At 58.9% G+C, this 11,958-nt stretch overlaps 1 protein-coding gene across 4 annotated transcripts in view; it reads left to right on the top strand.

Annotated features, from left to right (window-relative positions):
* Positions 1-11,450, top strand: part of GRM4 (glutamate metabotropic receptor 4) — a 99,123-nt gene extending 87,673 nt beyond the window's left edge. For 2 of the 4 annotated variants that reach the window (XM_060021324.1, XM_060021328.1), the window contains exons 9-11: positions 4,223-4,469; positions 6,304-6,468; positions 10,489-11,450. In XM_060021324.1, coding sequence (XP_059877307.1) covers positions 4,223-4,469; positions 6,304-6,468; positions 10,489-10,538 — 462 coding nt within the window. In that variant the 3' untranslated portion in view covers positions 10,539-11,450. The remainder of the gene's footprint in view (positions 1-4,222; positions 4,470-6,303; positions 6,469-10,488) is intronic. The other 2 variants (XM_060021326.1, XM_060021327.1) reach the window with 2 other exon arrangements.
* The last annotated feature ends 508 nt before the right edge of the window (positions 11,451-11,958 follow it).

Below are 11,958 nucleotides of genomic sequence, written 5' to 3' on the forward strand. Positions count from 1 at the left end.
CCCACCTGCCTCTGATTTCTCCCTTTTTAGGAGGCTCCTCTCAGTACAGATTATGAAAAGGAGCCTCTGAGATGATCTCCTCTGAGGCCCAGAGAGGGCGAGGGACCTGCCCAGGGTCGCAAAGCAGGCTGGCCCACACCAGCGTATGGTCCTGAGACCCAGCTCTGCCCCTGGTGGCATCAACATGGGATACGCCCCCTCCTTCTCTGGGCTTCTGAATGAGGCGAGGGTGGGGAGGGGAGCTCTGAAGTCCCTCCAGTTCAGACCACCAGGCTTCTTAGAGGCTCAGGCAACCCTGGGGCTCTATCTGTGCTGTGTCATGTCTGAGCTACAAACAGCCCCAGTGACTGCCGGGTCCTGGGTGCTAGTGTGTGTGTGTGTGTGTGTGTGTGTGTGTGTGTGTGTAGGTGGAGTGGGGCTACTATGGGGGGTTGTGTTATGGGTACAGAAGTGTGTGTGTAGAGGATGTGTGTGTGCCTTTCTGTGCACATTGAGCAGTGGATGGACAGTGTGTGTGTGTGTGTGTGTGTGTGCAGATTGAGTGGGGATGGACAGGTGTGCCCTGAGGGGTCATGGCTGCTAGGATGTGTTTGGGTGTGCAGATTAAGTGTGCGTGCTCAGCAGTGTATGTGCAGATGTTTGAGTGTAGGTGTGTGTGCGCACAGGTGTATGTGTGTGTTCAAGTATGTGTGCGGGTGTGTTGAGTGCCTCTGTGTGTGTGCACACGTGTGTGTACCCAGGTGCATGAAGGGGTGTGTGTGTGTGAGAGCCCAGGTGTATCTGAGTCAGGTGGGAGTGTGCGGCTGTGAGTTCAGGTGTGTGTGTGTGAATGCAGAGGCGCATGGGTACATAAGTGTGGATTTGTGAGGATCTATGCGTGCCCTGGTGTGTGCGCACGCGTACTTGCAACCCCGCCTGTCCCTCAGGCTGCAGGTGGCGCCGAGCGAAGCTGTCCGTGTTGCTCTGGCGAGCAGGTGACCGGATCTCCCACGTTGGCCCGGATTTCCAGGGCTCACCTGCGTAGCCGCGTGCCGTTACCCTGCGCTGACTGGGGCATCGTCTCTCCGCCGGTTGGGGTAACTGCTCAGCCAGGCTGGGGCGGGCCGTGGCCTCAGAGGCCGGCCGGGTTGTGGGGAAGGTCATTTGTCTGGTTTGTTAGACTGAGGATCTCAGGACCCACCAGGGTCAGCCTGGGCAGAAACACGAAGCAGGCGGACTCCTCCGTGCCCCCCACCAGACCGAGCACAAAACAGGAACTTCATTGTCCACCTCCACAGCAGCTCCTTTCTTTGCCTTTTGCCCCACCCCAGGTGACCTCTGTCCTCTTCCATCAAGCCCAGCTCTGACAACCTGCTTCACTCTGGGGAGCAGTGACTCGTGAGGCTAAGGCAGGATTCCTTGCAGAGGACGGAGTGTAGCAAGGGCCTGACCAAAGTCCAAGAGGGGAGCAGGCAGGGTGGCAGTTCAGGCTGGAGGATGGGTGGTTGGGAGAGAAGGTGAAATCACATCCTGGAAGCCGCCTCTTACTCTGCATCCGTGCGAGACCTGCATCTGCGCCTGGGCCCCATCCCCGTAGGCTAGAGGTTTCAGAGGACCGCTGCTTCTCTGACAGGGTTAACACACTACCACCTCCTGGTGATGACATGCACCTTCACCCCAGGGGGCCCAGAACAATGCTGGAGCCAGTGGTGGGGTGAGAACTCCAGACCCTGGGGCAAGGAGAGGAGCTGGGGGTGCGCAGCCCCACTTCTGTGCACAGGGCCAGCCGCCCCCAGCCTGGGCATGGCTAGAGGAGCCCCCAGGGCCCATGCTGGCGGGGAGGGGCCCCCGCTGGGGGGGGCAGCTTTGTCCAAGTTTGATCTCTTTACACCCCTCCTTGTATTTTGTGTGCAGAAAGGCTCCTAGGCTGAAAAACAGATTAGAACAGAGCCCCGAGGCCTGTGCTCGGGGCTGGCTCCATGGTTTTCAGGGTCAGGAGCCAAATGAAAACGAAGGCCCCTTGTTCAAAAATTATTCAGGATTCAAGCTGGCGGCCGCAAGGTGTTAAACCGAGCGTGCGTGCCCACGGAGCGGACTCTGCCTATATTGGTGGAGGGGGTTCAGCATCCCTCAGTGAGTCAGGGCAGAGTGAAATCTGGAACCCAGCCCCCTGACCCCCATATAGGGCTGTGTCCACTGCAGGCCTCGCTCTGCCCAGAGAGGGTACTTGACCCCTGTCCCACCATCCCCATATTGGCCCAACCATACCTCCTTCCCATCAACAAGTTGGGGGCAAAAGACCTAAGATGGATATCTGCCCTGGAAATACACCCTTATACTCAAGAACCCCCAGTGCAAAAGGAGAGACACCCCTGCCCTCAGGAAACCCCCAGTCTAATGAGGGAGACACATTTGTCCCCACGGGACCCCCAGTCCATAGTGAAGACCCAGATAACAAGCCCGTCCTTGCTTAGCCCAGATTTCCACTGTCTTCTCCAAGGGCCTGTTATGATATCCTGGAGACTGTCCCCCTTCACTCCTTCCTCCCTGGCCCGCTGTGCCATCCAGGGGGTGGGAGAGGTGGCCAGCACCCTCCTACTGGCTTGTCATGACCCCTCGCGGTCCACATGCCGGGCGGCAGCACTGTGCCTGTTGGTGAGAGTGTGGGTTGCGTGTGAGGACAGAGGGGTGTGTGCTCACTAGGAAACAAGCTCTCATTTCCCCAGGCCTGTGACATTTTCTGAATGGTGGCAAGTGAAACAGCCTCTCTACACGCCCAGCCTCCTTCCCCCACACCCTGCTCTGGTGCCCTGTAAGTTTCATGTGGCCTCACAGTCTGCACTTGGGTAGCCTCATGGTTTGGGTGAGGTAGGTGCTATTATCCCATTGCGCTGTTGAGAAAACTGAGGGCCGGAGAGGGGATGAGACTTCCTCAGTGTCACACACCTCTCTCCTCTCAGACCCTAGAGCTTCTCCAGCCCCTCTCCCAAAGGAGACCCGGGGAAGGGTGGCTGGGATGAAGGCCTTCAGATCCAGGTCATGAGGTATTTATGAGAGGGGCGAGAGATGGGGAGGAATGTGAGAATGGGAGGACCTGGCCCCTCCTTTCGGGAGACTTCCAGATGAGCTCAGGGCTCCTGTGACCTCAGGAGGCAAGTCCAGACCTCGGTCCCCCACTTCTGGGCTGGGTGCAGGGAGTGAAGGCTATCATGGGGGATTGGCTAGAGCTGAGAGTCAGGGAGAGCTTCCTGGAGGAGTGGTACATTAGCCAGGCCCCAGGGGAGGGGCCCAGGCCCGGAAACGGCAGATCTGGGGGCAGAGCATTTCCTGCTTTCCCATACCCAGACCTGGGGGCCACAGCCTGGGCTTCCCCTGGCCCCACCCTGGCTGAGGGGGCCAGAGGGGCAGCTGAGGCCTGGAGGACCCAGAGGGAGGGAGGAGGTGGGGAGGGCATCCCAGGCGAGGGTGGTGGGAATTGTCGGGCCCTGCCTGGAAGGCCCCACTATTGAAGAATGGATTACCCGACACCCAGATTAATGGACTTTCATTTTGCTAAACATCTGTCAACGTTAGTGCTGGTGAGTGAGCGTGAAATGAGCTTTGACTGGGCTGCCGTCAGTGGATCACGGTCAGGCCACAGCTCCTGTGCCAGCGGCCTGCTCTGCACAGGGTGGCATGTGGGGGGGCAGTCACTGAATGGGGGGCCTGGCCAAGGGGCTGTGCCACGGCCACTGGGAGTTACTACAAGGCACCGGCCCATGTTTATCTCACTCCTCGCCCTGTGCAGGGGGCGCTTCCCCCAAGGAGGGTCAGCTGTCCCCTGAGGGCCCCTCCCCAGGGGCCTCTACCCAATAGCACATAACAGTGGTGAACACTTCTGTGCACTGGCCATGTGCCAAATATTATTTTACATGTTTTTGCCATTTATTAAGTCATTTCAAACTCACAACAGCCCTATGAGGAAAGGGCTAGAATTATCATGCCCATATTATACCCGAGGAAACTGAGGCCCAAGGATGTGACTTGTCCCAGACCACACAGTGACAGTGGTGAGCCCGGCTGAATCCAGGGGTTCTGGTCTAAAGTCCCAGCTCTATACCACAACTCCCTTCTGCCAGCGGGACACAGGGCGGTCCCCGGGTTTGTACCCAACTGTGTCTGTCTAGGGCGTGGGCTTCAGACAGGGCCCCCCCGAGAGGCCGGGGCGGAGCCCGCCCTGACACCGCCCCCGGCCCGCCCCCAGCTGTACATCCAGACGACGACGCTGACGGTCTCGGTGAGTCTGAGCGCCTCGGTGTCCCTGGGGATGCTCTACATGCCCAAGGTCTACATCATCCTCTTCCACCCGGAGCAGAACGTGCCCAAGCGCAAGCGCAGCCTCAAAGCCGTCGTCACCGCCGCCACCATGTCCAACAAGTTCACGCAGAAGGGCAGCTTCCGGCCCAACGGCGAGGCCAAGTCCGAGCTCTGCGAGAACCTGGAAGCTCCAGGTGAGTGCCTGGCCCCGCTCCTCTCCCCCTGAGCCCGCCCAGGCCCCGTCCCCTTCCTGGAGAAGGTCAGCCCCCCCCCAAGTCTGGACCAATGAGGGCACTGGGAGAGCCCTGAGGCCGCGGGTGAGCCGTCCCCACCCAGAGGCGAGGCTTGAGGCTCTAGCTTGGCCCCCTCTGCCCCACTCTGTCTGGGTAGTGGGGTCTCTCCAGGTCCCGCTCCACACACCCCCTGCTGGCTCTAGCCTCTCCAGGGATCCCTGCCTACCTAGGGAGAGGCGAGGGGTGGCGGGGGGGGGGGTGGGGGGGCCCTCGGTTCAGGCACAGTGACCTGAGACTTCGGGATTTCTCTGCCCTGGAGTCCGCATCTGGGCCTGTGCCCTTTCAATCTCCCTGGGGAAGGGATCGTCTGGAGGGCCACTGCTCTGGGGCCCTTTGGTAACCTGGGAGCTGTGGCCCTGGTGCCAGAGCAGTTGAAACCCCTCGGCTGGCTTTGCCCAGCCGCCCCCTGGCAGGGCCCTGAGAGATGGGGACTCAGGATACGGGCCCTGGGATGGGTAAGTAAGGGCTGGGGCCGGGAGGAGGGCCCGCAGAGCTGTGGTTCTCAGGGGGGTGTCCAAGGAGACCTCAGCTGTAGAGGGTTGTGCTTTGAGAGGGTTGGGGGAGGATGTGGGACCCTTAGCATCTGAGGGGCAGACCCAAAGCCTGTGCAGGACTTGGTCCCTCAGTGGTGGAGGGATGTGTACAGGAGGGAGCAGGGCCACCATCTTTGCTTACCTGCCTGTGCCCCCTGGAGCCAGCCCACAGTGTGACGAGAAGGGACAGAGAGGAGAGAGGGGCAGGGCATGTGAGGGGCAGGTTAGGCCTTGGGAGACCAGTAACGGTGGTGACCATTTCTTGAACCCCAACTGTGGGCCACACCTGCCAGGAACCAGTTTTCATTTTCACAGCAACCTTGAAAGCAGTGATTTTTAATTTTTTGCTGCTACAGGTGAGGAAAGGGAGGCTCAGAAAGATGAGGGACTCACCCAGGCCACACAGCAGCAGGTGGTATCCCCGCTGCCTCTGAGCAGAGACCGAGGCCTCCAGCCTCCATGGGCCTCTGGTTGCTCCCAGGTGGACAGGGTTGAGGGGTTGCTATGGTCACCCTGCCCCACTGCACACCTGACTCCCTCCCTGGACACCCTGTAAGTGTCCAAATGGTTAACATGGCAGCTCCTGCTGCCTCCCCGCTCTCTGATAGTCTTGGGGGGTTTCCGTTGGTGGGGGAGGAGGAGAAGAGCCCCTCTCCCCAGGAGAGTTTCAGATCCTGGTGGCACCTGGGGTTAGCACTCTGCTTTCTCCCTCTAGTACTGGGGGAAAGGCCAGAAGTGGACATTGTTGGTGGCAGCAGGAGGGACATTGGTGAACATAGGCTCCAGAGAGGAGCCCCTTTGTCACCCACCAAGAGATCAGGAGAAACAGGAGACCTCCCCTCGCAGGTGTGTTTGGACTGGGACAGCCCCTCTTACAGGCTCCCCGCGCTGGGGCTCTGGGTGAAGCATCTTCCATTCTCAACATCATTCCCACATGTAGAAGGAATATCAGCCGTGCAAAGGAGGAAAGTAGCTTCCCACATCCAAGCAGGATTTTTCACTTCCCAGAGCTCCCTCCCCTGTGAGTGATCTTCACAGCAGTCCTGTGAGGCCCAGATTGGGCTGGATCCCCAGCTGAGGCCCAGAGAGGGTGAGTGACTCTCCTGAAGTCACATAGCAAGGTGGTGACTGGCTGGCCCCACCCAGTGTCTTTCCCTTGACCCTGACTTCATATGGCCTCCCTCTCTCTCTGTGCTGAGCAGTGTACCTGGCTTCCAGCACCACCACCCCCCCTTTGATGGACACCCCTGATGACTCTGTTGGCCACACCCTCCACCAGATGACATCTGGTTCTCTCCAGTCCTGCTCTTCCTCCCAGAGCACCAGCTTCCCTGTACCTACAGCCTGGGGCTCCCTTCAGATGCCAGGTGGGCCCTCTACTTGCGACGGGAAGGGACAGTGTCTTTGTGGGCCTCCCCATCTCTGGCCTTTCTCGTCCACGCAGATGTGCAGAAACCCCCACTGCCGCCCCTGACCAGGCCCTTCTGTCCTAGGCACGGACCCCTCGCCACTCCCTGCCCCAAGCTCCTGACTTAGATTTCCTCCTTCCCACGGAGACTGGCCCTTGCTGGGTCCCATCCCTCCAGGCCCTACTCTGCTCCAGGGCTCATGAGACTGAGTGGGACATCAGCCCTCTGGAGACCATGGGTATCTAACAGGAGATACCACCCTGACCCCAGAGGGTGGCCCTCATGGTGCTGTGACAGGCCAGAGGGTACCACAGGGACAGGGCTGTCACAGAGAGTGCTGTTGTCGCCTCACTGACACTGTTGCCTCTGCCTCTGCTCACACTGGTCACCTGGGGACAGGGGACAAGGAGGGGTGTGCAGGCGAGGGGAGACCCAGCCTTCCCAGCACCTGCTTCCTGTGAGGCAAGGGTGAGAGCTGCCCCTCCCCATGGCCCCCTGCACTGAGGACCAGAGGCCAGTGCCCCTTGCCCCCACCGTCTCAGCTCGGTGACAACAGGGGCCGTGGATGCGCTGGGCAGGAGCTGGGTGATTAATTCTGGGAACAGCCAGATGGAGGGGGTGTGAGCGGGAGGTGCAGGGAGGTGTCACTCCCGTGGAGCAGGAACATTTTTCACTCTGTCCCTGGCAGGCCACGTATCTTTAAACAAACAACAGAATAAATAATTCAGGGACGCGATTGCAGGCAGATTAGGCAAGGAAACATGGGGCCGACAAATGGGGGCTGACAGCTCGTGCCTGCCGCTGCCCAGCTAATTGTTATCTGAGGCGGTGGGGACTGAAAGCCAGCAGCCAGGGCCTGTCGTCGGTGAGGGATGGATTGGGGCCCTCTGCCGACACCCTCCCCCCTCCCCGCATGCTGAGGCTGCCCCTGGGGTGTCGCTCTCCCCATCCTGTCCTCATCACTGGTTATTCAGCCCTGCCCCTTCGCCTACCATTCTGCAGGGCTTAGAGAGTATTTCTAGCCATGCCGCGGCTGAGAGCAGCTAAGGGTTTACGATCACCCCATCTTACATGAGCGAGCTGAGGCTCCGAGAGGTTCAATTTGTTAGAAAGGCCGCGTGGCAGGTGCTGAGATCCCCTACGCCAGTGAGGGCAGGGCTGGACCTCAAGTGCCCTGACTCTTGGCCAGAACTCTTCCTTCTGAGCCTCACAGCTCCTGGGGGCCCCGGGCAGAATCATTGCTCCCATTTTCCAGACGGTCAGACTGAGGCTCTGCTGAAGGACTCTGGGGCTCCTCGCTTATAGCTGAGGGCCCAGTGTGCTTCTAGGTTCTGAAACCTACAGCTTGGGTTTTTTAGAGGAGGCAGCTCTGGCGTTTCAGGGAGAAGAGGGGCCCAGCTGTCCCTCACCTCCCCGCCACTTTCTCTCGTCCCTACCGCTCTGTGCCGCTACGGCCACCCTCAGGCTCCCGTTTCCCTGCAGTCAGTGGAGATTTTGCCGCTGCTGCTGCTGAGGTTTTCCTTCACCTCTGAGCCAGGAGCTGCTGACAGGTTTACAGGTTTAGAAACTCAATAATTATCAGTTCACCCAAGGGGTGATGGAGCCCTGGGGAATTGATTCTCACCAGCCTGGCCTGCGGGCCCGTGATTCAGAGCCAGCTGCCGGCTCTTTTGCTGGTGGTGCAGGAGAGAGTGGGGTGGAGAGGTGGGGGTGGCCAAAGCCCCACAGGAAAAGAAGTCTAGGCACAAAGGACTACTCCCCTCCTGCTACTGGCAGGGAGACCACAGCCTCGCAGGGCAGGGGAGGAGCTGCTTGAAGTCACAGAGGGAGGCTGAGGCCCTGGTCTCCCACCTTCCGCCTCCTTTTCAGCACCTTCTGCCACCCCCAGGTCCCAGCCTCCTGTCGCTCAGCTCTCTTCCCCTGGTGCCCCCCAGCCCAGGCCCCTCCTTAATGGTGCCCGGTCTGTGCTCCTTCTCCCCTCTTGGTCCTCCAGCATCCTGGAGGCACCTGGGCCATTTTAGAAATGAAGGTGGGCATTCTTCACAAACTGTAAGGCACTGTGCTGTGTCCTTAATGTTGTCTTGTGTGTCGTGGGCACCATTTCCTTCCAGTAGCACCTGTCCAGATGGCACCTAAAATGTGAAACTTCCCTGCCCAGTGACTGTTCATCTTCCGCTTGAATATTTCTGCTGACAGGGAACATTTCAGCTCACCTACCGCACAGAGCGACCCACTCCACTCTCAGCTCAGGCCAGGAGAGAGTTCTTCCTTTAGCTGAGCTGCACTCTGACCCTCATGCCTCCGCACTGGTCCCATGGTGTCCCCTCTGCTCACCCCACCCCGGCAACTTTGCTTCTTCCCACAATCGGGGGACCCTCTGAGAGGGTGACACAGCAGTCCTACCTGTATGAGTGGGCTTCTAGTTACACTGGTGTGACAAAGAGGCCCCAGGACAGAGTGGCTCAAATCAGACAGATGTTTGTTTCTTTCTGATAGCGTAGTGCATGGGGGATGGGCAGGTGCAGGGACCCGGGTTCCTTCCATTTTGTCATTTCATCAGCTCCGAGAGGGTTGTCCTCATCATCGTGGCCGAGGCTGGTTGACCTCATATGTCTGTTCTGGCCCTGGAAGGGAAAAGAGAGGAAGTACAGGGGAAACAGTCTATTTTAATCAGATGACATGGGAGCTGCACACAGCCCTTGACACTTGTCACTAACAGGAATGTAGTCACACAGGGGCACGTGGGGCTGCAAGGGAGTCTGGGAAATGCGGTCCTTAACTTGGCAGTGAAAAATGGGGAAAGGGGGTTGGGGGTGTTCAGCGTGCAGCCCACCACACTGCTCCCCTCCGTGTCACCTTCTCCAGGCAGACACCCCTGGCTGCACCTGGCAGATGTACCCTCTTTTCTGAGCTGTCAGGATCCTGATGGAGTCAAGGCAGTTTTATGGCCAAGGGCACCAGGGCTTTCCCCCGTCTAGTCTTCTCTCTCAGCACCAGCAGACTAGCCTCAGTTACTCTCACTGAGCTGCCCCCAGGCCACAGAGGGAGACCCTGAACCCTGGCAGGACAGGACAAAAACCAGGACCTGGCTGGACTCCTCACCCCTCTGGCCTCAGCTCCTCAATTGTTAAATGGGGGTGCTGCTTATCTGGCCTCCTTGCAAGGCTGCCGTGAGGCGTGAACCCCGGCGGGGTGGAGGTGGGGGCACTCGTGCTGCCCAGGGGAGCTGACGTTGTCACCTGGCTGTGGTGGGGAAGGGAGACACCCAGAGAGGCAACCCTGGTCCCAGTGGGGATGAGCAGGGGCCAGGGTGTTGGGTGCAGATAAGAGAGGCTCAAGACTGAGGCGAGTCAGGACACCCAGAAATGGGAAACGTGGCTGCACGGAGGCCTGAGGGGCCCTGGAGGACTTCCGTTTCCCTTGGGCATGGGGAGAGGGCCGAATCAGTCATACGCCTCAGTTTCTAGCCTCGCAAGACCCCTCTCTGCTTCCATTATTTATCTCCTCTGTCCCTATTTTCCACTCACTTCCGCTAGGCTGCCATCTACGTATATTCTTCACACGTGCTCTTCCAGAGTGTGTGTTGAACTTCTGAAAAACTCCCCCTTGATTATACTTGAAGACCGTATATCACAAATAAAAACGATTCTTTTAAAGTGTGGTGGAGTCAGGGACTCTGTGGGGTGTGACACTCACAGAGGGTTGGGGTCGGGAGGCAGTGCTCCTAGAGGGAAGGGCCCTCCCGGCCAGCAGCCCAGGTGTGGGTGTGGGTGGGATGAGTCTGGGGGAAGCGATGGGAGGGGCGGGGTGGGACCCTGCTCCGGTCTGGCGATGGGTAGGTGGGCAAGCTGCGGGCCATGGGGATGCACACAGTTCAGGGGTCCGAACTTGATGCGTGGGCAGGGCCACACCCCTGTGGAAGGGGCGTTGGAAGAAGACAGTTCCTGACTCCTTCTCCCCCCGTCTCTCTCCTTCCAGCGCTGGCCACCAAACAGACCTACGTCGCCTACACCAACCATGCAATCTAGCTAGGCCACCGGAGCTGCACAGGAGGAGCAGAACAGACCCTTGTGGATGGTGCATCGGGCCAGGGCCCCCCACCGCTGCAGGGGGGCCCAGCTGATGTCCTAACTGCCCGTGGGCACCCATGGACGTGGCTTGGTGCTGAAGATAGCACAGCCCCCAGCGGTCACTGTTGGGCTGCCTGGGCAAGCCGGGCTGGTGACAGGAGGAGGATGAGGGGCCGGGGAAGCTTCAGGCCACCCCAAGACCCTGTGTCCTGGACCAAAGCCCCTCCCAGCCCCAAACCACAGGAGGCCCCCTGCCGCGCTGGTTTTCTCTCTCCCTCGTCTCTCTCCATCCTATTGGTGACCTTCTCAGTCTGTCTCCATCCCTGTCTTTATTTTCTCTTCTCTCTTTGTATCACCTGTTCTCTCTGTGTCTGTCTGCTTTTTCTGTATCTTCTTTCTTTCTGTCTCTGCCTTTTCTCTGCCGTCTCCAGCTTTCTCCTGTCTTTTCTCTTGTGCTCCACCCGGGTCTCTCCTCTTGTGCATTTTTGTTTCCTGTCCTCAGCCCCCTCCTCACCTTCATTTACATCCAACCTTTGTTCTCTCTCCCTGCCATCTTTTCCTAATTCACCAAATCTCACATGTCACAAAAGAGAAAAAAGGAAAAAAAAAAATCAAAACACAAAAAAGCCAAAACTAAAACAAATCTCGAGTGTCTTGCAAAGTGCTGCGTCCTCCTGGTGGCCTCTGTGTGTGTCCCTATGGCCCGCAGCTTGCCCACCTACCCCCGCCCGTCTGCCACGTGTCCTGCCCGCCTGCCCCTCCTGCCGATGACACGGAGTTCAGTGCCTGGGTGTTTGGTGATGGTTATTGATGACAATGTGTAGCGCATGATTGTTTTTATACCAAGAACATTTCTAATAAAAGTAAACACATGGTTTTGCACCCTGGCTCCACATCCACTGAGGGTCCTGCGGTGCGACCCCCGGCTCAGCCTAAAGCTGGAGAGCCTGGAGTTAGCGGGAAGGAGGAAATGGCTGATAGGGACGTAGGGCTTGGGGGCAGTGGAGGCTGCTCCCTGGGCTGGCATCGGGTGGGGTCTTGGAGAGTCCTTGGGCAGGGAGGGGCCAGGACACTGTGGGGGGTTCCAGAAATCAGCCCCTGGTACTCCCCTAAGTAAGGGGGATGTTCTGTCCCTGTCCTCTGTCCTGCAGCCCCTAAGGAGGGTACCATTTCTGCCCTGCCTCTCCTCTGGCTCACATCCCTCATGCCTGAGCCCCACCCCCCCATCCCATAACCTGAGCCGCTCCTCCCCTTCCAGCCAGGAAACTCACCTCTTGAGAAATCGCCTTCCAGGGCTGCCAGCATCCACAGCCCTCCCCTCCTGCCTGTCCTGTCTTCAGGTCACAGGTGCTGGGATGATGTGTGACTGTCTTGGTGA

The sequence above is a fragment of the Delphinus delphis genome, chromosome 10, assembly GCF_949987515.2.
Source record: "Delphinus delphis chromosome 10, mDelDel1.2, whole genome shotgun sequence".
NCBI classification, from domain to species: Eukaryota; Metazoa; Chordata; class Mammalia; order Artiodactyla; family Delphinidae; genus Delphinus; species Delphinus delphis.